This window comes from Citrus clementina, unplaced genomic scaffold, assembly GCF_000493195.1.
Source record: "Citrus clementina cultivar Clemenules unplaced genomic scaffold, Citrus_clementina_v1.0 scaffold_3, whole genome shotgun sequence".
NCBI classification, from domain to species: Eukaryota; Viridiplantae; Streptophyta; class Magnoliopsida; order Sapindales; family Rutaceae; genus Citrus; species Citrus x clementina.
In genome coordinates this window covers 5,679,361-5,703,432 of record NW_006262339.1, presented here as the reverse complement: position 1 = coordinate 5,703,432, position 24,072 = coordinate 5,679,361, and the positions used below count along the sequence as shown (strand labels likewise).

General features: G+C 36.9%; 5 protein-coding genes across 8 annotated transcripts; 2 read left to right on the top strand and 3 right to left on the bottom strand.

The window, feature by feature from the left end:
- Positions 1-1,161: 1,161 nt before the first annotated feature.
- On the bottom strand, positions 1,162-4,443 carry LOC18049999. The gene has a single exon (XM_006440269.2). The coding sequence runs from the start codon at positions 4,054-4,056 to the stop codon at positions 1,789-1,791; it is 2,268 nt and encodes a 755-aa protein (XP_006440332.1). The 5' UTR covers positions 4,057-4,443; the 3' UTR covers positions 1,162-1,788.
- A 7,662-nt stretch (positions 4,444-12,105) lies between these two features.
- On the top strand, positions 12,106-17,155 carry LOC18049997. Of its 2 annotated transcripts, none has more exons than XM_024189186.1 (16): positions 12,106-12,541; positions 12,631-12,808; positions 12,940-12,994; positions 13,087-13,126; positions 13,223-13,276; positions 13,517-13,629; positions 13,746-13,811; positions 13,887-14,029; positions 14,145-14,205; positions 14,311-14,372; positions 14,818-14,922; positions 15,088-15,163; positions 15,767-15,879; positions 16,275-16,334; positions 16,423-16,511; positions 16,637-17,155. In XM_024189186.1, the coding sequence occupies exons 1-16, from the start codon at positions 12,454-12,456 to the stop codon at positions 16,660-16,662; spliced, it is 1,329 nt and encodes a 442-aa protein (XP_024044954.1). In that variant the 5' UTR covers positions 12,106-12,453; the 3' UTR covers positions 16,663-17,155. The 2 variants fall into 2 exon arrangements, with proteins under 2 accessions (XP_024044954.1, XP_024044953.1); XM_024189185.1 differs by having other exon boundaries at positions 13,878-14,029.
- A 906-nt stretch (positions 17,156-18,061) lies between these two features.
- On the top strand, positions 18,062-18,874 carry LOC112100357. The gene is made up of 3 exons (XM_024189600.1): positions 18,062-18,343; positions 18,490-18,571; positions 18,664-18,874. Exons 1-3 carry the CDS (start codon positions 18,287-18,289, stop codon positions 18,855-18,857), a joined length of 333 nt encoding a protein of 110 aa, XP_024045368.1. The 5' UTR covers positions 18,062-18,286; the 3' UTR covers positions 18,858-18,874.
- Positions 18,875-19,035: 161 nt separating this feature from the next.
- Positions 19,036-20,286, bottom strand: LOC18049996 (heat shock 22 kDa protein, mitochondrial). Its single transcript, XM_024188328.1, has 2 exons — positions 19,772-20,286; positions 19,036-19,664 (listed from the first exon to the last, which is right to left on the bottom strand). The coding sequence occupies exons 1-2, from the start codon at positions 19,953-19,955 to the stop codon at positions 19,243-19,245; spliced, it is 606 nt and encodes a 201-aa protein (XP_024044096.1). The 5' UTR covers positions 19,956-20,286; the 3' UTR covers positions 19,036-19,242.
- A 71-nt stretch (positions 20,287-20,357) lies between these two features.
- On the bottom strand, positions 20,358-23,711 carry LOC18049995 (vesicle-associated protein 1-2). Of its 3 annotated transcripts, none has more exons than XM_006440265.2 (8): positions 23,345-23,711; positions 23,148-23,218; positions 22,767-22,848; positions 22,561-22,676; positions 22,308-22,472; positions 22,171-22,221; positions 21,334-21,411; positions 20,358-20,814 (listed from the first exon to the last, which is right to left on the bottom strand). In XM_006440265.2, the coding sequence occupies exons 1-8, from the start codon at positions 23,394-23,396 to the stop codon at positions 20,704-20,706; spliced, it is 726 nt and encodes a 241-aa protein (XP_006440328.1). In that variant the 5' UTR covers positions 23,397-23,711; the 3' UTR covers positions 20,358-20,703. The 3 variants fall into 3 exon arrangements, 1 of the variants encoding a protein (XP_006440328.1); XR_002906436.1 differs by having other exon boundaries at positions 20,726-20,814; positions 21,334-21,458; XR_002906437.1 differs by having other exon boundaries at positions 20,726-20,814; positions 21,334-21,449.
- Positions 23,712-24,072: the final 361 nt, after the last annotated feature.

The window sequence follows — 24,072 nt, the reverse complement described above, 5'->3', positions numbered from 1 at the left end:
TTTGCAGATAAATCGAAGAAAGAATTTGCCAATGCAATTTATTGAAAAATTTATGATATTAATGATAGCACACAAGCAATTTCTTCTTTAAATTTATCAGATAACATGAGCTATATCTACCACTAATTTATTGCCTAAGAGGCTAATGTAAGTATATATATACTTCAATCTCTAATTCTCTATCCAAAAACAAACTCAAATTGAAAAATTTTAGCTTGGGGTGCTATATAATTATAGATCTATCCCTGAATCTATGTGTTTCTTGGATTTTATGCAGGGATAGCTATACATAGAGCCTAGTGTGGGTAATTGATCCCACTCAAGAAAAAATTTCATTTATTTTCATAATAATTTTTTTATAAAATTTTGTTTGGTTTAGGGCAAATTTTATAAGAAATTATGATAGTGGGGTCAGCTTTATAAATTATTAATTTTCATTATAATTTTGCACCCAATTAATTAATTATTTTTAAAATCCACCCCAGATTTTATGAAATAATATGGAGACACTAAAGTAGAAGGTTGAACTATGAGGTGATGGAAATAGGAAAATGATGGTGATATTTCATATAAGTTAGAAATTTTTATGAACATTAATACTTCTTGCAAACAAAATCATTAATTTATAAATTCTAAAAAATATATTAATTTTGAATTCTGACAAGAATATGGGATATTCTGAGATAAAACAATAAAAAATTGCGGTTCCATTCCCCACACAAAAACAATAAGCAGCCTTGGGGAACAAGAAAATGAACCCCGTTCCGAAATGAATCCAAACGATTACAAAATCTTCCAATAAAATTCCTCTAATTTCAACTGAGATAGACAATTAAGTACAGGCACCAGTAGCAATCGGTACAATCAAGGTATGCTTCACCTTTATGACCGGCACAGCCTTCGGCTTCTACTTGGCTTAGAACTACCCCCAAAGCCATTGAAGAAAATTACTGCAAACCCAAAAAACTAACCACGACTCTTGTTTCAGGTTAGAATTTTTTTTTTAAAATGAAATAAAAGATGCCTGTTGTAATAACGAGCTGATAATTCTTGACTTGATTTTACTTGAAATTTTAAACTACTAGTAGAAATTTGAAGATAATTTGCGATTTTGTGTTATAATTTTATTGTTAATTGTGTTAAAGGTGAAAGTCGGTTTGGGCTCAGATCATAATTATGTGAAAATGTAGTTTTGGGCTGTAAATTGTTGAGGTATAATTGAATTCATTTGCATGTGTGATGATAATTCTCGAGCACTGAAGCAACCAGGTCACGAGGCTTTCGTTGCGGAGCTTTCTGTCGATCTTGTAACTTTTGACAATGGCTACTGTTTCCATATATCTTCATCGTATTGAAGTTCACAGTTAATGTTATTGATTAGCAGCACTTATACCCAATGATTATGTCTTTCTCGATATGTTGTTGCTGTGATAACAGAGAATTTCATCTAGTAGAGCAGTAGCTTGGGTTTTGATTATGTATCGCTAGCATTATACCTCTTCTTCCCATCATCACATTGCCATTTTTGCATGTGGGATACACCTAAGTTTCATTTTCACAAAATTTAGGGATGTTGTCCCCCCCCACTTTTACATTACTTATCTACAAAAGTCTAGCAGATGCAGTCTCTCAATTTTAAGTTACTTTTCTGTACTACACATTCACTTTGTAATATTTACAAGCATTGCACATATGTAAGTTGCATTCTTCTCTCTCCCCTGAACTGGCCTCAAAGAGAAATGTAAACCATAATATATTTGCTTCTTTCAGTTCCATGCTTCTGTTATTTTACTCAATGGTTAGACAAAACTCGCTTGAAGGGGAAGTAGCAGTGCTGCTCTCTGATGTAGATGGAATCGAGAGCAGACAGTCTTTCGGCTTCTGCAATGATCGCCATTTGTCAATCAACACCATTTCTTCAGGATGTAAACTTGGGATGCCCCTTTGCTCTATGATTTTCAATATCTTTTCAGATCTGCCAAGAAGGTAAACTGTGTTCCGCACACTTTCTTCTCTTTCTTCAAAGATACTACTCAGACAATTCAGGGATATGACACGTGGTAAATTGGTGAGACAGGCACCAACTATATCGGATATCATGACAGAAAGTACTTCAAACAATCTTTCGCTTGTCTGGATATTTCTGCTTTGGCAGTTCAGCAGAATTGTTTGGCTTATTCTGTACATGGAATTAGATGCTAATACCTTGATGGGCCACTTTGCAGTGCTTTCCTTAATGTAACATTGATTCATATATGTCTCCTTTTGTTCCAAGTACTTCTTTTTTGCGGCGTCCACAAGTGCTTCAAGTATTTCCTTTGGGCTGTCTGCTTGAAGGGACAGTTTACGAAGATTCACATCCAGCCATTTATGATGAAGATCAACTTGTAGCCACACAGAGTCAGCCGCCTTCCTCATGTTCAGCAGATCTCCTTTCACATCTAGGCTTTCTTCTACGATTTTGACATACGTGAGGCTCTCATGCACCCTATCCATCAGATCTTTAACAAAACAACTTTTGATGTTTGGCAGTGCAACTGCAATAGTTGTCAGTGTCACTACAGGAAGAGCCCAACAATTTGGAGGTTCCACAACATCTAGACAAGGAACTAGGTAACTGTCAAAGTCTTGCACTCCCTTGAATCCTTGTGAATTCGATTGTTTCAACAGTTGAAGGAGATGTTCTGGCTGCTGCTTTTTCCCCTTTCGCATCCAATGATCAGTAGCATCACAATTATTCTTCATTATTATCTCAACTAGCTCATTCTCACCTTCGAGATGCAGAACAAAACGGCTAAGATCAAGCTTTGAGCTGGGTTGTGACTCTGATCTTGATTCATCTGAAATATTGCAGTTTGGTCTGAACTTCTTCAACAACCCTATGCAACAATCACAGAATAACAGAATCCGGCTCACAAAGTAAATGGAAATGAATTGGATTACCTTGCTCGCTAACACAATCCCAGTTTGCATTCCAATGCACACATTAAGGCATTTACTTTTGGATTCATGGAAAAGTTTCCTGCATGGCCGATTTGGGATTTGAAAAACTGATGGACACTCTTTCAACTCTTCTAGCATCTGAATCCAGTACCGTTCTACTTTGAAGATCTTATTGATGCAAATTTTCTTGCCTCTGCTTGGGCATCTGAAATTTATGGCTGTGAACCATCTAAGTGCTGGGGCAATTGTCCCAACTGCTACTGCAATGGTCTGTGCAACAAGAACTAAAGTGGTTGACCACTTATAGTCGGACTCCCCAGTACAAAATTTGAATGACCAGGGCATCAAGTAAGATCGGAGCATGGTTTCTGCTAAAGTTAAGGCACTCAGGAGACATAGTGCACCAGAGGCAACGCATGTTACTGAACGCCCCATCACAAACTGGGGACTGCAGGTATGAGCCATCACCCAATGTTTCATTAGATGTTCTTTGAGCTTTTTCACCACTGGTGTGTCAGCTTCATTTGAGCCTTCTTTGAGAGCTAATTCATACTTCTTATTGTACTTCCTTTCTAAATACTGCTTGTTGATTGGCACAGTTAAAGCCGAAAAACTAATGATGACAAGCAAAACAAGCATGAGAAACATGATAAAAGCATGCTCTTTCCAGAAAACAAAGATTACGCCAGTGCCTAATTGGATGCAGATGTTAACAATCATGGTAATAACTAGAATTCCCAAAGCTATAATGTCCATGAAGAGTTCTTTGGTGTCCATGGTTCCAAGAGAAGGCATAGTATTACCCATTACCGTACAGATCAAGGTGGCACTGCTAAGCTTTGCGAGTTGATCCTGTCTGCGAGGCATAGCGGTGTTCAGATCCACTGAAAACTTGACTGCTACGGCTATTATGGTCAGGGAAGTGGCGTTCAGAGAGAAACATTTGCAGGGGAACCAGAATTTGCGCTGGCGGAAGCCGTGAAGTGCATCACAAGCCATTGAGACTGCACAGGCTAGAGATGCTACTGCAACATAGATGCCGATCCACGGCATGGGCTCACTGAACTTTTCTTCATTCAAGTTTCCATCGATGCTGCAGCCGAGCCTACCCATCTTCTTCTTTATCTAACACAGAATCGATTTCTTAATTATCTTTTCTTTATGGCTGAGAATTATCGATTCTGTTTTTTTCTCATTTATTGTTTGATCAAGAGTTTCTCCCAGTTTCCGAAAGGCGTCGTCTTTTAACTGGGATTCTTTTTATCTTTCCAGTTTCCACACAAGAACACGATGCTCGTGTCTTTGACGCTGGAAAGTCAAGTAGAGCATGATAGACCTGAAAGGCTGAAACCGATGTTTTCCAGATTCATTGAATTTTTTACTTTTCAATTTGCTGGTGGCCGCAGGTGGTTGGTCGTTTTTTATTAAATTTTGAGTGTGAGTTGTGGCATACGCACTTGAGTTAGACATTCGAGTGCTACGGATAATATTATTTCATTGAGTTTTGCTATGGGAAATTTGTAACCTACCCCCAAATTAATTGACATTTTGCACCGCGCACCCAAAAAAAATGACGTGTTACACTGCGCCCCCAATTCCGTTAGTTTTTCGGTTATTATTAACGGGGAAAGGGCAAAAATGGAAAAGCAAAGTGATATTTAAAAATAAAAAATTATATTGATCGAAAACCGCGCCAAGTCATTTCATCTATGATTTTACTTGTTAAGTCGGCAAGGACAGGCATAGAAAAAGCAATTCCATGGATCCAAAATCGAGACGATGATATGTAATTGGGCGCCAAAAAAACCACCTAACCCAGACTCATATGCAAAGGAGATAAAATTTGTGAGAGCCATAGTGGATATTGGTGTGTGGCTATGTGCATTTTACTAACAAGAGAGGAGAACTCAGTGTTTGGTCGTTGAAGAAGCCCAGGTTAGTAAGAAATCTTTATTTATTTTTTGTTGATTTGGTTTTCCATGATGGCTGGGTCTTTATTTTTTTTTTTAACACTCACAGTAGCTCCATTTTCACTCACTACCCATTTATTTCCTCACCATCTTGGTCTTGGTTTTCTTCCCTGCTTCTCATTCGATTCCTATCATAGTGCTCTGTGGTAAATTTTTGTTTAATTTTTCTTTTAAAGATCGAATTTCGTTGATGAAGATTTTATTTTTATTCATAGCAATTAATAGAATTCTTTGAATGCTTGCTTTTGCCTACCCATTTTATTTTAATTAACTGAAACTATATGCATGTTATTGCACTATGTATGTGATTGGATCTTCAATTTCACTTTAAATGCTTGCTTTTGGTAATAAATTTTAGTTTAAAGTTCATTATTTGCATGTTATTGCATTATGTATGTGCAACTCGAGATTTTCGGGCTTATAGTTTCACTATTTAACGATAATGTCGGGAGAGGATTTAGGTGAATTGTTTGCACCTTCATCTTACAGAATATAATATCTATATTACATGACACTAGCTGTAAACATTAGGTATTTAAGGACAAAATCTACTTTGTACAGGTGAAAATGGATGATGCTGATAATACAACTTTTTATGTCACATTCAAAGACACAACACATAATCTTGGTGTCATTGATCCTGACAAGTTGAGTATAGTCTCTGTTATCAACAAAGTTCTAATGACAGTGTATGGAAGAAGGATGACTCATGATGAGAAGTTTAATCTAAATGTTTGGCAATCTTGGGAGAGGAAGAAGGTTCAAATTGTGGATGATCATGATCTCATTGTTCAGTTACAGGAGCACCACAACAGGCTGTGCTATGATATGCAACTTTACCTCGACGAGATACATTCAGTTACAGAGTCAACAACAAAAAGAGCGTTATTCCAAACTTCTGAAGATATCACTTCTGCAGCCCCTAAAACCAGCATTCCAATCATCATTGATCAGAATAATCTTGTGTCAAATGTCCCTCCTACTAGGATAAGTGCCAACTCTGATTTGTTTGAGGATTTTATGGACATCTATTTTAGATCATCAACAGGCCAGCAAACAGTATCACCAAATCAGAGCAATAAAACAGACACTATTGATACTACTAGTGATAGTAGTGTTGATAAAACCTCTTCAAATTGTTCTGATGAAACCCCACAAAAGAACAAAATTACAAAACATTGTTCCATCTCTTCTCAGCTTCAGCAGCAACAACAGATGTCGTATCTACGTGAACCAACACCTGATACCCCAAATGCCTTCCCAACCCAACCAACACAGAACCCTGACTCACAGGTCTTCCAAACATATAATGTTTTTCAAAGTTGTGCTGATAATGGGCAGAAATCCACAAGAACTAAACCTATAGCTTCCACATACGACTTTGATGACAGTGATTATTGCTTGACTGAATCCGAAGAAGAAGATCCATATCATCCACGAGGTGCTGCAAATGTTATTAATTCTGCAGCCCCTCCTATTGATCAAGCTAATGAGGGCTATATTCATTCTGATAATAGTGATGTGGATTGCATACTATCTAATTGTGACAGTGATGATAATGAATTTGGTGAAGATTCTAATGATGAGACTGATGAGGTTTTGGCAAAGATGGATGCAACAATGAGAGAAAACATGTATGTTCCCAGTGAAGACCCTGTTGTATTTAGAATTGGACAATATTTTAGAAACTTTAGGCAGCTAAGTTGGGCTTTAAGAAATTATGCAGTTGAAAATAGGTTCAAAATGTACAAGCACAAGTTTGAAAGATCTAGAATTACAGTTGGTTGTGCCTTCTTTCAATGCCCTTGGTTTTTACATGCAGCAAAGACCAGATTCGGACCACCATTTCTTATTAAGAGACTTCACAACGTCCACACATGCCAAAGAGATCTGAAAAACCCTGAATGTACAGCAGAGTTCATAGCTGTGAAGTTTGCATCAACATTTATAGAGCAGCCAGACACCAAGGTTGAATGGTTTATAAGCGAACTTAGAAGAAGATATGGTGTGAAGGTTAACAAACATAAGATATACAGAGCCAAAAAGAAAGTTTTAGAGCGTCAAGGTGCTGATCATGAGTCAAGTTATCGGCTAGTGAGGAGTTATGCGCAGATGATACTTAACAAGATGCCACAGGCTCTGGCACTTGTTAGTGTGATCAGGTATCATGTAGAACAACCCAAGACTTACTTTGACAGATTTGTTGTATCCTTCCCTGTATTAAGAGAATGCTTTAACCAAGGTTGTAGACCTTTCTTGGGCATTGATGGATGCCATTTGAAGGGCCCTTACAAGGGTGTACTGCTATCAGCTGTGGCCATTGATGCAAATGATGGAATCTTCCCAATTGCTTTTTGTGTGTGTAGTGTTGAGAGCACTAGCACATGGACATGGTTTCTCAGGCACTTGAATACTTTTTTAGGAGATAATAGGCAGCTCACCTTTATGTGTGATAGGCAGAAAGGTATTCAAAATGCTTTAGCGTTGGAGTTCCCTAATGCACATGTGAGGTATTGTGCCAGACACATTCTAGCCAATCTGAAAGCAAAGCATCCACACTCTGATTTCAAACCACATTTTTGGGCAGCAACAAGGGCTTCAAATCGAAGAGCATTTGATAGAGCTATGGAAGAGTTGAGAAAGACAGATGAGGGCGTATATGAGACACTAAGGAAGCTACCAGCCAAGTTTTGGTCCAGACATGCTTTTGACAATAATTGCAAGTCTGATCATTGTACTAACAATGTGACTGAATCATTTAATGCATGGGTTGGGGTTCAAAGGAAGATGCCAATACTGACAATGCTAGAGTGGATCAGAAAAAAGCTTATGAAGAGACTGATTAATAGAAAACAGAAAGCAATGGCTTGGGGGAATAAGATTCCAAGAAGAATTTATGACAAGATGATGAATCATTTGAAAATTGGAAGTGTAAATCCAATTTCAAGAGCTAGCGAATGGTTGTATGAAGTGGATGACAGCTATAGAACCTATATTGTTGACCTTGAACATCATGTTTGTGACTGTGGATATTGGCAAGTAAGTGGGATTCCTTGCATCCATGCCATGCCTTGTATAAGCCACAGTCATAAGGACCAAGCTGATTTTCTCAGCCCATGGTTAAAGAAGGACACTTACATAAGAGGTTATTCGTGGATGATTCACCCAATTCCAGATAAGGATTCTTGGCCAAATCCTGGTGGTGATGAAATTTTGCCTCCTTTAATGAAAAGGCCTCCTGGAAGACCTAAGATTAACAGAAGAAGGGAAGCTGATGAGGTACCACCAGAAAGTAAAAGATACAGGCTCCAATGCAAGTGTTGCAAAGAGTATGGTCACAATAGAAGAGGTTGTCCTGCTAACCCTGAAAATTTAAATAAGAGGACAAGATTGTACAAGGTCAGTTGGCTAGCTTCCGTTGGAAGTTTTAATTTTTTTTTTAATGCTCTTTACAATAGAGGACAGCTGTATAACAATAAATTTTTTTTTGTTTGCTTATGATTTGTCTCAGCGTCATCTGAGAAGCTATTTAACAAGGCGTGAAGGAGAAGAACAAGGTCGGTAACTATTTAACACAATTTATTGTTACATTGTTGCTGAATTTAGGCTGCCCTGCTAAATTAATTAATTCCCTGCTAAATTAATTAATTAATCTTACTTGCTGCGTTAATTAAATACCTAATTACTTGATGACATGAATTGTTTGATTTAAGCAATTAAATTAGCATTCTAAATTGCTACATTAAATACATGTCAAATAGCATTATGCATATGATTTAATTTATATTAAGTAAAGTAGCAATTGAAAGATGTTTAATGCCATAGTAAAAGATACAGCTGCAGCATTAGAAGGACCTGCTTGTGCATCAATCGTTGCTCCAAGACAGACAAGTGATAACATCCAAGTGGCTGTAGAAGTTGAAGATATAACAACATACAATCTGCGTAATTCCAAGAAGCATAAGACTGCCACTCAGGCAGGCCCATCAGCTTCAAAGAATTTGGTTAAAAGGAAAAGGATGGAAGGAAGCAGTGATGCTACTTGGGTGGGTGTCCAAGGCAAAAAGATCATAACAGCTGCTGGAATTGACCCGAGGGAAGACCATCGAAGAGATGAACATAAAGCTAAAAAGAAGTTGGACAAAGGGAAGGCATTGGCTTTCCCACCATGAAGGGTAAGTTATATGTTTGCTAGGCCAAAAATTAATTTGAATACTTTATAAATGGAAGTTTTATGGTATTTGTAAACATATCATCTACACTTATTATACATGAGTATTAGATACATTATGCGTAATATTTCATGTATATTATTTTAACTTGGTATGATATTTCAATAATGTCATTTTAAATGCAGTGATCGTGTATGTTTGCTTGAAGCATTGGCAGTAGCAGATTTGCTAACAAGTAGTGGAGGTAGTATAACCATTTTTTGACACCTTCCACAATGCCATTTTGAACCACCCGACCGACATGAAGATCAACAGGCTTGTATTTTGACTTGCTCTATTTTTTACATGAAATTGGAGCTGTAGTGTGCAGTTTGTGATAAGTAGTATATAAGTTGTGCAAGGTTCGTGGCATTTTGTAAGTTGTTGGGCATAAGACTCATATACAAGTATTAGAGATTAGACCAACAATTCATTTTGTTTTTTGGTTTCAAATGTATGTAACCATAGAGGTTCTAATTAGAATGTATAGGCTGCTGCCAATGTTTGTTTGAGAATCAAACAGTAATTTATATTAGAATGCTCAAATCAGATCAGGTATTACAGTTAATATATGTCTTGCTTTTTTGTTACAATCAATCATTCTACACTATTATAACTTGCATTATAATGTATTACAAACAACAAAACTAGTAGCATCAATATGGTTGTGAATTGATACTTTTTCAGTTGATGAAGCATGGTTTCAATGTTGGTAAACCTATGATGAAAGGCGTCAATGTCTAATTTGTCACTAAAACTACGGCTGTTGTGAACAGCTTCTTCGACCATGTATGGATTTGCTTGTTCTTCAAATAGGTGTGATCTTGCTTGAATTTCTCCAGCCTCCTCTTTAGTTGGCTCCCACCATCTAAAAAAACCACATCCATGGTCATTAGGACAGCAGTAGTATAATCTATTGGGATTTGGTATAGATTTTGAAATTTTGATTGCTGCTCTGCGTTGACAGTAGCATATTTTGTTGTGAAACTTGATAATGCCCCCATTGATTAAATTCCTCTGTGATGTTGGGTGGGTTGATGAACTTGATGCACTCCTCGAACTGGACATCTCTTCTCTTCTTTTTCTATGGATTATTCCTTGTAATGTTTATGATATGTACAAAGAATGGAGTCACAACTGAAAGTGTTATGCTTAATTGTTGAATGTGGTATGCTGTTATTGTTGCTGATGTTTTAAGCTTGCATTGGGTGAAAGTTGAAGGTATGAAGTTACTGCTGATGTTTATTGTTGAATGTTGATGGAGGCTGGTTGTGAGGGTGTGTGTGTTGAATGTTGATGGAGGCTGGTTGTGAGGGTGTGTGTCTTGAATCTCTATATATTTGGGTGCTTAATTTGACCGTTGGAAACATATATAGCCGTTGGATCGAGGCTTCAACATTCACTTAAGTTGAATGTTGCTTCATTCATGTGCTGCCACGCGGCTGTAAATAATCCATATTTACTTGGCCATTCAAGCAAATGTCTATCGCTAGCCTCATCAACGATGTGCAAAGCCTTCATACAGGGATAATAACGTCAATTAACACAATAAAAAAATGGTCTTTTGTAGCTTTAGTGTTTGAATTTAAAAAATGGGTATTTTCGTCATTTCATTAAATTTCACACCATTCTGTTAATAATAACCGAAAAACTAACGGAATTGGGGGCGCGGTGCAACATGTCATTTTTCTTGGGTGCGCGGTGCAAAATGTCAGTTTATTTGGGGGTAGGTTGCAAATTTCCCTTTTGCTATTTACCCGGGTCAAACCCCGAAAGTTAAAACAAAACGACGCCGTTTTCTCTTCTTCATGAAATGTTACCGTTTCATCCTAGCAAAAGCAAATGCTCCTCTGCTCTTCGTTTTCCTCTTCCTCTGCTCTTCGTTTTCTCCTCTTCGTTTCCCTAGGGAACGACATAACCCAATCCTCTTCCACTCCTCTTCGTATTGTTCGTTTTGTTTAAGATCCAAATTGGGAAAATTTCCTCCTAAACAAATCTCGTTTTGTATCAAAAGGATTTGGGGGCAAATTAAGATTTTCAACACATCCACAGAAAGAGAGTGAGAGTGGTGAGTGAGTTATCAAAAATGGTGAGAGCCCCAACGTATAATGGAAGAGGAATGAAGAAAGGTGCATGGAGTAAAGAAGAAGATGATAAGTTAAGAGCTTATATTCTGAAATATGGCCACTGGAATTGGGCTCAACTTCCCAAGTTTGCTGGTATTAATAGATCACATCAAGTTATAAAAATCACATCAACTAATATATGGGATCTTTATTTCTTGTTGTTGATAATTGTTGTTTAATTATCAAGGAGTGGCAAGAGTTGCAGGCTGCGATGGATGAACTACCTGAGGCCATATATAAAACATGGGAACTACTACACCAAGGGAAGAAGAAACCAAAAGGAAACGACTACACCAAGGAAGAACTACACGATTATTGAAACGACTACGTTTCATGGAAGCAAAAAAAATAAACCGGCATCATTTTGGTCTAATTCGGGGTTTGACCGGGGAAAGTAGCATTTTCCTATTTCATTAGGAAGCTGACGTACTCGATGATGCCAGAAATGTCATCGAACTCTGAAGCTGTCTTGATTCTCTGGCATAATTCAACTCTTTTCGGCTGAGGAGTAGTTATACACAATACAGAGTCAAAGCCTTCAGGAGTGACTGACGGTCAATATACGGGCATGTTTGAACTTTTGGGTTACGGGCCTTTCTAAGACTCCTAAGAAACACGTTTCTGAATTTTAGACTTTGTTTGACCATTTGCCACATTGATTGGAATGCAAATACTGGATTATGTTGGTCCAACAATTTTGCGAAATCCGTTAACTTGATTGTCCATATTTCTCACATGCCTTCAAACCTTCGTTTTTCAATTTGCAAATTTGTTCCCAGACTCTAGTGACCAAAAAAAAAGGGGAAGAAAAAAAAAAAATACTATGTAGAAGCTAATCAATTTGAGTTGAAAGATTTTATGACACAAATCATTTGGAAACTTTGACTAAAAGCTTTCATTTTTCCAGACGACTTGTCATACACGTCTTCAATTTAATATGACTGATCATTTAGTTTTGTTTGGATAGACATTTATTCCTCCATATATTCGCTTTAAGACCGACAAGTCGTGTAAAACAAAAAAAAAACTTCCACTACGTACCTTTTTCATCAACGCTTTCGGTGACGCATCCTGCTTTCCGCCTCGTCGTTCGTGGCGTTCTCTTCTTACCTCGAAACGCACCGTTTTTGGTTCACCGTCGGCGGTTACCGAATTCAATTCATCGCGACGCAGATACAGTCATACAGAGAGACTTTGAAAAAAATGACGACGAGGACTAATTTCTACAAGAATCCTTCATCCGCTTACAAAAAGGACATAAGCCTCTCTTCTGTTCTCCAAAACTTGAGAGGTACTAAATCCAATCGTCCCTTTTGTAAGAAGATTTCGGTCTATTTGGCCTCTCTTTGATATTTTGGTTACTTATTCAAAATTTTGTAGCATATAATATCGCCACGGGAAATGCTTCTCCTATTGAAGAACGACCTCCACCCGAAGACAGAAATCCCCGCGTGAAACGTCGTCGGTTTTCGAAACCACAGCCCGATAGTTGCAGCAACCCCGAAGATGAAGGGAAAGATGGTCCCATGTCTCATCAAGACTACATTGACAAGAGAAGGCAATTTTTTTTTTTTGGTTTTCCTAATCAAGTTTGAGATTTCTAGCTTTAGTTATTCCAATTAATTATTATCAAATGATGATAAGTTAATATTGTCTTTTTTCTTTTTTCTTTTTTTTTGGCTTGAGCAGGAAGGAAGTTAGCTCAAATCAGTCCTATTCGGAAGAATTAACGGCTGATGTGTTGGTAATCACAATTGCATTTGGTTCCATTTAATTTTGATTTTAGTTTTTGTATTGTATGTTTATAATTATAAATGTTGGTCTCTTTTGTCGCAGATAACTTCTAGTTCGGTTATCAATTTGGTCGGTTACGATAGTAAGTTATATTAACCTTATAAATTTTACTGTATCTGGAATTTATATGTTTCAGTGTATTTCTCTCATGTTTACCAAACATATGTTGCAAGCTCAGGTGATGACAATGATTCTCCAGAATGCAAAGAAAGGGAGGATCCTCTGAACTCTGGTTTGTTTTTCTGTCATCTTATTGTTGTTTGGAAAATAAGTAGTTAATAATCTCTCTGTGTTGCAAGAATTCTAACTTCCTCCGATTAGTTGTCGCAAATCTTGCTCATTTCTTCAAAATTTCTAAACATTTAAGTAGTATTTTTTTTCCCCTAAAAAATTAGCGTTCAACCTTTCTTTTAGAGCAAGTATACGGCTGTAGTTGTTGTTGTGTAATTAATTTGGTTTATTTTCTCTTCAGATAACATAAGTGAAGTTGAATCAATTAAGAGTAGAAGTGAGCAACGATATCCTGTTGCTGGAGAACCTGTTTGTGTAGTGTGTGGTAAATATGGAGAGTATATATGCAATGAGGTGGGTTATGTGGACTGTGTATTTTCTATTTTACATTTTTGGTCACTTTATTACCGTTTTATTACCATTTTCCATGCTCCTACACACCTTTTATGTAAGTTTGTATGTCTTGACAGACTGATGATGACATCTGCAGCCCGGAGTGCAAAGCTGAGCTTCTGAAAAATCTTAAGCCAGTTGAGGTGCCTTTGCAGTTGCTTAAAATTTGAGGTAGCGAAAGTAGTTTTGTTTTTAACTGTCTTTTATAGTGTTATCAGGGGTCCTCAAGTAACGAAAATTCTGATGTCTCATCATCTACATATGAGGTTGCTCCTCCAGTGCCCGAGTTTGAGAAGGACTTTTGTGTTAATAACTGCAATCAATGGTCCAAAACAATATCTAGTCTTTGTACTTATGAATGGTATGTCTCTTCATCTAACATCTCCTCTGTGCATCATGTGTGTATATGTATTTCTTCAAGCATGTCAAATGGGAATTATGGCTGTTTTTGTTTTTTGACAAACTTCTCATTGCAGCTGGAAATGTAAGAGGCCTGGGCACCTTGCCAAAGATTGTTTGGTCATGACTAGTAGCCAGGTAGTAGTCATGCTTTCACTGCAAGTACAAAAAGTTTGCATTTCTTGGTGGCATGAGTATATGTTGACAGTGGATTAGCTATATTAAAGTTAATTTGGCATGTAGGAGGCCATGGGGCAGAAGAAGTCCACTTCCATATCCAGAGATCTTCTTCAGCTGTATAGAAGGTGCGTAGTACATAACCTCATTCATTGTCCTCTTGTAATATTTATTTTCATTTTTATTTGTACATGTATGTTTTTCTCATCTGTTTCCACATGCTACTGAACAAGTATGTTTTCTTCTTTTGTAGTATTTATAACATATGAAGTAGTAAAACTCTGTTTTCCCATATCAATTTTATGGTTGCCCTTTTTTTTTGTGTTGAATGCCTGCCTGGTAGATCTAAATTCTGTTCCTCAACCACAGGGCGTGAATATTTTGGTTTGGTCTCTGAAGTTAGTAGCTGCAAGAATTTGTGCTGTCTCCTTTGATTTCTTCTTTGTAAATATGGCTGGCATGAACAAGCTGAAAATTACTTCCCAGCTCCCCCTCTTTTTTTTTTTTTTTCCTAACTTTTTTTGTTTTGAACAACCTGGAACTCACAAGGATCTCACTCTCTTTTATGTGCAGATGCCACCAAGTTGGCAAAAGCTTGTCAGCAGCAAATTGCAGTGCGTGCCGTGGCTCCTTAAATTTGGCCACTTGCCTTGATTGCAGTGCTGTTTTTTGTGACAAGTAAGTAGCAGAAGTCCTGTTAGTTGGCCACTGCCAAGTTTAATTTAGGAGTGAAATTGTGAAATGATGAGATTTTTTTGTCCTATCATTCTTTTATTTGGAAGGAAAAATTTATTTGGTTTTGTGTTAGTGGTGAGATTTGCTGATAGGGTTACCTATTTTCAGTGCAGGGCATTTGAATGAACACATCAAGGGACACTCTTCACATAAAAAGTATTTCTCTCATAAACTCAAGCGCTTGGTGAGTATTTTCATTGAGATCCAATAGACAGTAGATTTGATGCTGTTGTTTGTCTTGAATTTATGGATTCTGCATTATAATTTATTCTGATTGGTTTTGGTTTCTTAATATTGAATATGTTGTAAGCAGCATCTTAGTAGTGTCACCATTGAGTCCTGGTATTCGAGAGCATAAACTCTGTTGGCAGATTTTTTCTATTGCAACAGTGGTCAAACTACGTGAAACTCAACCATTAATTATTTTATGATATAGAAGTGCACGAGTTAGTGGACCGGATCATCTCTTTATATGAAATTGAAATTAACCACATTCAGACAATATATATTTGTGTATTTTCTTTGAACTCATGTAATCTCTCTTAATTATTCAAGGGCTTAGTGCACAGATGCAAATAGAATTTTGGATGCTTTACTAAGTTTAGGGTTAACGACTATTTTAGTTTGGTCATCACTTTTCATGGCTTGAGATCATACCGAGGAGAAACCTTTATGCACATTTGTTTTTTTGCTCACAATCTGCTGTAGTATTATTCAAGTTTAGATATAAGATGCATAAGTTTATGTCATCCTTCTGATTAATGATGACAAGATGCTGTTGATGTAGGTGAAATGCTGTAAATCAACATGCAAGGTGACTGACATCACTGATCTTATGGCTTGCCACTACTGTTTTAGTAAAGCCTTTGACAAGTTCTATGATATGTACACTACAACTTGGTATGTGGATCTAACTGCAAGAATTATTAGAGTTGTGTGAGGATGGCGTATGTTGTGCTTTCATGTTTTTTTTTTTTTAATTTATATTATTCCTTGGGATCAAGTATATCATTGGGGAGCTGCTGTTCGACGGGAAACCACTTTTTTGGTCTCCTCATGTAACTGTAATTCCATGGTTCTAGATAATACAATGCACTGGTTATTTGTCCAAACAGTTGGATTAGCCTAAATTACCTGTACAAGATAGGTCATGAATATCCTTCTGATTATCTTTCAAACTAAGCTTCATAAGTTTCCTTCTGGGAATTGATTGTAGCTTAAACCTGTATAGGACCGTGTTATCTTTTGTTTCATTCTCTTACTTTCTCATATTCACCTTTCTTTGCTTACTGTAGGAAAGGAGCTGGACTTTCAATCATTTGGAATTCAATATGCTGTGAAGATCACTTTGAGTGGTATGTCCAGTAACATCACTGCCTGTCATATTTTCCTACTACGTTCTGTAGAGCCATTGACTTTAATTATGAATTTTCATTGTTACAGGCACAGGATGAATTGTTTAAATGCTGACGTAGAAGACACAGCTTATGTCATCAGTAGGACTAACAGAAAGGATAAGCAAGTTCAGATCAGTGAGTTTATTTTCTGATGGAGTTGTGATGACAAATTTACTGCCATCTAAACACCCATTAGAGCACCTACTAATATTCAATATTGCAAGAGGAAGAATAGCTATAGAAATGATCAAATCTTACAGTCACACTACAGGATCACTTCCAGTGAGTTTGATCGCAACATCCATGTGGTGTATTTTACTTTTACCTGGGTGAGCATCAAGACGTGTACAAGACAACGAGGTAAAAATTGCGCTCAAGAATTTTCTCTGTTATATGCTGCAGTTTTATTGCTGTATGGTATGGACTGCAATATCACTCCGAATCTGCCGTCATGCACATGTTGAATTTTACCTGCCTATCCTGATTTTGATGCTTTCAGTGCAGCAGATATCAGATAAGCTACACGGAATTTTGTTTAGAATATATGATAATTTCTTATCAATTTACAAGTTTTTGTGTTGCTGGGTCTCCTCTCCCTCTCTCTCTCTCTCTCTCTTTTCCAGCATTTAAATTTACAGTTAATGTTTTCGAAGATTACGGTCAATTGTGACAGGCCTTGCAAGCCACCATCAATTTGCATTAGAGGTGAGCTAGGTGGTTGTAAACATTGAATTATGAGAGAAAATAAATTGGTGCCGCCAGTATTGAGAATGTTTGTATGCTTTTCTCTATTGCTACTTGCATTTCCTTAATGATAGAGAGAATTCAAGAGTGAGACGTGTGATTGCGATGGGAGGAGATTAGGGAAAAGTCGAAGCAATTTCATATACAAAATTGTAAAGATAATGCATTAGAAAGATTCAAAATATCTTTATATATTCCGGAATCTCCACCGTCTGAATTAATGAACCGTGCGTTCCGTGGTGATATTATAAAATTCGAGTTTAACCCTCTGACGAGAGATTGAGTGTGGCGATGTCTTTTTTAAAAAAAAAGAAAAGAAAAGAAATTAGAACTGTAGTATCAAACTATTAGCACACTTTGAATATTATTTAACCTTGGTTGCACGGGTGATGACGAGTCGCTGGGGCTTCTGATTGTGACCCTGATCCAATAACACAACAGATATTCAGGAGGTCAACTGATTGCATTGTTCCTTGAATGAAATTTATGTATTAAATTAGTTTTATATCTAGCTTGCAGATCCAAGCTCTTTAGCTCATTGCGTAGGAAAACAAAACTAACGACAAACTCTTCATTTTCAACGTACCTTTCTGAAGAATTGGAGTAAAAATTTGTCCACACCTAGACGCCTGCTGAATAAAGATCAACAAATATAACTCTGTTGAATAGCTAGCCGCTTCAATTCTTAACTTACCTTGTTTAATTTAAAATAATTTAGTAAAAACTCAATGAGGTCAGTCATTTGATAAACGTTGTTGAGAACATGAACCCCACAATTACATGCAGCTACGGGCAGCATGCGAGGCCAGTGGGTTTCGGTGGCCATAACGTGCTATTTTCTTGCCTAACAATTGCCCTTGAAGATGATGCTTTTTGTTTAATAATGTTTTCCCAAAAAAAAAAAAAAAGAAATGAAATTTTAAATATTGAGCAGTTGAAACTACTTGAAGAGAAGAGAGTGGCAAACAAATTAAAATGTGAATTTATTAAGAGTCAAAGATCTTCAAGATTGAATTCATGTATGGGTAGAGCTGATTACGCAAAAGTTTGGATTGAGTATGCGTGAGGAGAAGTACATGCTCCTCATTTAATGTAGGTACAACTAAAGCTGATCATCAGCGCCATCGGAAGATACAGCTCCTCAGTTCTTGTATGCAATTCTGAAGATGGTGGCGGTATCCAAGCAGTCTCTCTTATATTTTGAGGATCTAACGCTTCCTTCCGTAAGTTGACAATATCAATCGCCTCTTCTGATCAAGTTGACTCATGTTCATATGCATCGATTCCTAGCAAATTAAAGCATTGGATACAGCGAGTTGAGAGCTTGTTCTTTATACTCTAAATCTGTCTTCCTTCTACATGTGTTCAGTTTCAGGTAATAGTGGTGACTGCAAACATGGGCTGTACTCGATGCAGAGGAAGAGTCAGCCAGATTATTTCAAAGCTGACTGGTGAGGATTTCAATCCCTCTGGATAGAATTCATCGTTATGTGTTCTCTCAGCTTTTCAATAGTGCTCGTGCTAATTTTTAACTTTATTTCAGGATTAGAAGAGTACATAGTGGATGTACCCAACAAACGAGTAACAGTGAAAGCTGATTTTGGACTCAATAAGAATGTAAAAGATGATCCGACCAGAAGCCGTGTAAAGATTTCCGGGTGTTATCAGTTCTTCATTAGTGTTTCCGGGCTATTTGCTTCAGCAGCATTTTTGAGGTTCAAGCAAAAATCTGCGTGATTAAAGCTACTGTTCCATGTTTATTATCATTGCAGGGGCAACACACAAAACCCAACTGTCTCCGTGAACCTCATTCTTTTCTCGTTAAAAGAGTACTTACAAAAAAAAAAGCAGTATTTACAAATACTATTTTTAAAAAAAATTGAAAATAATATATCAACAAAAAAAAAGAATCGCGGCAAAGTGCTCAGTGTTTGGTAAACTTGGGTCTGATTTTGTTTTTCTAGAATACAGTAACAGAGGACACACATAACTTATGACTAACCCGTGCTTTGAAATCTAAATTAAAACTACAGCACCTAGATTATTATTATTATTACAGTAGCAGGACCCTAGTTAACTCATCAAGAGATCTCCGACTCAAGACTCGGGCTCGCTCGCTCGCTCACTCAACATTGACCTTGAACACATTCTTGGCCTCGTCTTCTTTAACTTTAGGCACCACAATTTTCAAGACACCATTTTTCATCCCAGCTTTGATATCATCGAACTTATACAAATTGGAAGGCAGATCAATTCTGGTAGAGTACCTTCTCCCATTCTCCTGATCATCATCGCCACCACCTGATTCTGATTCGTTCTGAGGTCCTTCGCCTTTGATGATCTGAGTGTTCTGTTGAACTGAAACCCTGACGTCCTCTTTGCTGAGTCCGGGCATGTCCATTTTCAGAATTAGATTGTTGTCATCTTCCTTGGCAAGCCAGCCTCTCCGAGAGACGGGAGACACAAATGGGTTGTCCAAGAATTGGTCCATTAAGTTCAGCACTTGGTTCAGACTCCTTGGCGGCGAAAAGGGATCCAACGCATCTGCAATTAATGCAGAACCAAACATGCATTAAGAAAAAAAAAATCAAACATTTGTATCCCCAGGAAAGAAACTGGGATATTTCGGGAGCATTTAATTAATAACTTAACGGGGAAGAAACTGGGAGAAGGATCACGACGGCGAGAGACTGAACGATCAGAGCGACGCTCAACATCAACGACCCGAGCGTTCGTGTTGAAGGAGCGAGAGACAGAGGCCGGGCGAATTAGATTACTGAAGAGGAGTCTATAGGCGCCGGCCCTCCTCAGCGCCATTGATGATGATAATGCCATTCTTTCTTATTTCGGCTTTTGTTTTTATTATTCGGTCTTGAGGGTTTAAGAAGTGTGCGTGGGGGTGTGTATAAATATGTGTATGCAATGGAAGGGGTAGAGGGGATGGATGTGGGGGTAATACGTGGAGAAGCCGAGAAGGGGAAAGGAAGACAGAACAAAGCGGTGCAGAAAGTTCCAGGGCAGAGAATAAGGTTCTAGAATAATCACGTAAATCTTCTTCTTATTACAAAGATATTTTTTCTCACTGCCTCGCTTTTAACAATGAAGAACATTTACAAGGTCATATAAGATCGTGTGATTGAATATTTAGCATTGCAGAAGATGAGAATTAAAATGGATTTCCGAAATTTGTTTCTTTCGAGGCTGCGCTATCAGGAAAACGAAGTACCATCGAAGGAATTTGCAGCAAAACTAAGCCGTAGATTTTATTAAGAGTCACTGGTATTTCCATAAGTGGAGTCTCTCAGGCTGAACACAAATGAAAATATAATATCCTCTTTTTAAGTTACAAAAGAATGCATGTTAACAGAAGCATGAATCACCGCATCAGATACACTTAATTTCAGCAAGCTAAAGACCCATAACCACACCTAAACAAAGTTCACTAATTCGATAAAAGCTAACTAAAGAAGACACCGTTATCTGCTCATCAGTTTGTCTTCTTCCCCTTTCCTCGTCTTCTTTGATCGAGGACAAAAGGGCATAGAGATGAAAATTTCAACAAAACCCTGTAGTGGACAGATACTTATGATTTCTTCATCACGTACCCCAAAACAATGCCGACCAAGCCAACCAAAATGACAAATATGAATGATACGCCACCACGATTTTTGTTGCCTTCACGCCTCAGGAGTTCCTACAAGTTGCAATTTTATCATGCAAGTGATTATCATAGTTCAAAGCTTTAGAGCATAAAGCACAAAAGGAAGAAGAAGAAACTTATCAAAAGCATACTCAGATTTGTGAAAGCAAGATTCTTTACAATGTTTACTATGGTTCACATACAAAAGTATCCCCAAATCTAATCAAGCTGAAAACACCAGGACAAATGAAGCATCAGAATTTGTCTTTCAAGACCTAAAAGTGGGTAGCATTCAAGATCATCATTGGGTTGACTTCCAATAAATCCATAAACCCCATACCCACATTACAAAAAGTTAATGATCTTGTAGAAGATGGACATACTTTATAGCATATATCTTCAAAAAGAAAAAAAATTATAAATACTAGGCATACAGTATATTGGAGGCTCAAAAATTAAACCAACCCTGTCCACTTCCGGCGAGTGAAGTAAAGAAATTGAAAAAGAAAAAGCAAAAGTCAAAGGACAGTCAAGTAATAAACCATAAAGATGAAGTTAAATGTAATCACTAACCAGATCCTGACGAAGCTTATTATTTTGTTGAACTGCATTATTTTTCTCATCTGTCAGCTTTGAAATAAGAGCTCTGGCCTGCAATAATCAGATACTCTCAAGAGCAAATACGACAGCTGTAAACTCTAATAAGAAATAGTACAAAAAATTAACACCACTGGATGCTACAAAATCTAGCTGCAATTTAGAGGACAAAAACAAAAATTTCTCAATTCAAAAGTCAAGGCATAGAGCTGCTGCCTGCTGCAAGTCTTGCAAACACGACAAGAATCAACACTAAACAAACCAACCATGTAGAAGAGAACCTCTATAGAGTGTCATTTCGTTGGTGTTGAAGCATAAACAATTTCATTATCATTAAACACGTGGAAACAAGCGTATGGAAAGGAATGCATGACGAACCCTAAATTAGTCTAGCAGCAGGAAAAGCAACTAGCATTGTGTTTCTGTCAAAATGCCCTAATGGACACCTAAGGAAATTGCAGTTAACTATGATACATCAATCCTGGGCTACGGGCTACAGGGATTATGAAATGAGGTGGTAGAATTTTTCAACACATCTGACAACAGAAGCAGAACCATAGATTCAATGAATGAAGACTTATTTCAGACGTATCCAAAACACACACTTATGAACTAGATGATCTCATCTCTTATTGCAGGTGTCTGCTTCTTAGTCTAACAGTTAAAGCCCTTTAACTAGTTATAAATCCCTCTAACAATACAGTATATGGCTTTTGCATTCAATGTAAAACAAATGAAGGTAGATATCTATTATTGAAAATAAGCAAAAATAAACTAAGCTACGCAAGGACACAAATGAATTTTAAACTTTACCTCTGTGCTTTTGTCTTGATGTTCAATCCGCTCAGTAAACGCTCTGGCAGCCTGTTTTCACAGAGAAAAAGCATGCAATCAATTTGCTTCTTTGATAACAAACAAAATGTAAAACAAAGTATGGGTCAAGCACTGACAGCAGCAAACTCAGCACTATTCACATGCCCATTGTCTGACACAGAACCCCTGGGTGAAGACCCTTCTTCCGATCCTTCAGGAACAGGAGATGGAGGTTGCGGTGGAGAAACATAAATCACTCTCAATTTGCACTCCTCAACCACATGCCCTGCCTCCTTATTAAACTACACAAAAGCGCTTCCACAAATTAAAAACTTCAAATTACAGATCATAAAAACTCATATAATCAACAATATCACTTAAAAAGAATACCATTTCAGCATTAATATCCTTGGCGGTTGTTCCATCATTCGTTTTTACACTCTGAAGAAGAAACTTATCCTTACATTGCATGTCAGGAGGTGCCTCTTTTTGCGCTTGCATGGTAACTAAATCAAGAGCAGGCATTCGCAAATTATCAACTAATACCAAAATCAAAAAATTAAAAACACTAGAAAAAAGAAAAATTAGCAATGTACCTATAATATCACATGTAGATCGAGGCAAAACAATCCCAGTGTTTGGACGCACACAGTACTTCTTTGGGTTTGTTGTTTTCACCTAAACATAATCAATAACAAACTTAGAGAAACCAAATCTACATTTAAATTTTATTTCCAATCATATAATCCTATATTTAAAAAATAAAAATAAATAAAACCCTATCAAATGTATATAATTCACGAAATTGTTCCATGTGAGAGTTATTAATAATTTATAGTTAGAAAATTTCGACACCTTTCCAGCAACAAAACAAGATTCCAAATTGCATCATACAACAATGATATTAAACGTTGTAGTTCAATATAAGATACAATTAAAAAAAATGACAACTTAACGTATAAATCAGAGAACGATACCTTAAAGGCTACATAATTGTCGGTTTTATTCGACAATTGAAGAGAACAAGAGATCTGCTTCTTCAGTTCAACTAATCATCACAAACCGGAAAAAAAAAAGAGAAAAAAAGGAAGAAGAAGAGACACAAATTAAAAACGGAAAAAAAATAAAAACCTAGAAAACAAAAACAGATCCAACAAAAAAAAGAGAAACTCACAGGGAAATTTGAGCTCTAGAGGCTCGATGCTTAGAAGCTCTCCCGTGCTCATTTTCCAAAAACAATGTTGAGAGAGAAGATCGAATCTGTTTTTATTGTTTTTGAAAAATAAAAAAGTGTGAATAAAAAGAAAAGGACTGGGGCGGACAGATCGAGAATTTGAGGTATGGTGTACTCGCAGAAGAAATTAATTGTGATGGTGGTTGATTAATGCGTAGTCGCTTGCTTTTTTAGTTTTGTTGAAAACATTTTCTTTTTTATTTTGCTTTCGACGGATTTAATGGAGAGAGCGAGCGAATAATTAAATAATTAGAGAACGTTCAGAGGAAAATCCACTTGCGGAAATAAATGCATCGCGCACCCTACTCTTTTGGGTGCTTTGTTTGGTTTTGGTGCTTTTTAATCTTTTTTTTATTTAAAACCAATTAATTAATTTAAAACTTTCAAAGTCTTTGGAAAAAAAAAAAACCTCCTTTGAAGTAAAATATAGCTGGAAGTTTTAGAAGAAAAATTAAAGAATTATATGGCCACGTGAATGAAAATGGATCGAAATTAATTTTTTTTCTTTTGTTTTCGTTAAAGCACAACAGATTTATGGATTAATAATCGTGATTAAATGATTATTTTTGTTTCCCATGTTACAATTTCGATATATTTGGCTTTATAATTTTACTTACCCTTTATGAAGACAACAAATTTGCGTGGTTCAGTCAAAGTCATATGGTACA

Excerpts from the sequence above, each read along its gene's own strand:
- LOC18049999 (XM_006440269.2), bottom strand. The coding sequence starts at position 4,056 with ATGGGTAGGCTCGGCTGCAGCATCGATGGAAACTTGAATGAAGAAAAG.
- LOC18049997 (XM_024189185.1), top strand. The coding sequence starts at position 12,454 with ATGACGACGAGGACTAATTTCTACAAGAATCCTTCATCCGCTTACAAA. Across the intron at positions 12,542-12,630 it reads TGTTCTCCAAAACTTGAGAG|CATATAATATCGCCACGGGA; the intron begins GTACTAAATCCA and ends AAAATTTTGTAG. Across the intron at positions 13,277-13,516 it reads GGAGGATCCTCTGAACTCTG|ATAACATAAGTGAAGTTGAA; the intron begins GTTTGTTTTTCT and ends TTTTCTCTTCAG.
- LOC112100357 (XM_024189600.1), top strand. The coding sequence starts at position 18,287 with ATGGTGGCGGTATCCAAGCAGTCTCTCTTATATTTTGAGGATCTAACG. Across the intron at positions 18,344-18,489 it reads AGGATCTAACGCTTCCTTCC|TTTCAGGTAATAGTGGTGAC; the intron begins GTAAGTTGACAA and ends ACATGTGTTCAG. Across the intron at positions 18,572-18,663 it reads GATTATTTCAAAGCTGACTG|GATTAGAAGAGTACATAGTG; the intron begins GTGAGGATTTCA and ends ACTTTATTTCAG.
- LOC18049996 (XM_024188328.1), bottom strand. The coding sequence starts at position 19,955 with ATGGCATTATCATCATCAATGGCGCTGAGGAGGGCCGGCGCCTATAGA. Across the intron at positions 19,665-19,771 it reads TTCTCCCAGTTTCTTCCCCG|ATGCGTTGGATCCCTTTTCG; the intron begins TTAAGTTATTAA and ends CATTAATTGCAG.
- LOC18049995 (XM_006440265.2), bottom strand. The coding sequence starts at position 23,396 with ATGAGCACGGGAGAGCTTCTAAGCATCGAGCCTCTAGAGCTCAAATTT. Across the intron at positions 22,473-22,560 it reads AGGATATTAATGCTGAAATG|TTTAATAAGGAGGCAGGGCA; the intron begins GTATTCTTTTTA and ends GCTTTTGTGTAG. Across the intron at positions 20,815-21,333 it reads ATAAGCTTCGTCAGGATCTG|GAACTCCTGAGGCGTGAAGG; the intron begins GTTAGTGATTAC and ends TGCAACTTGTAG.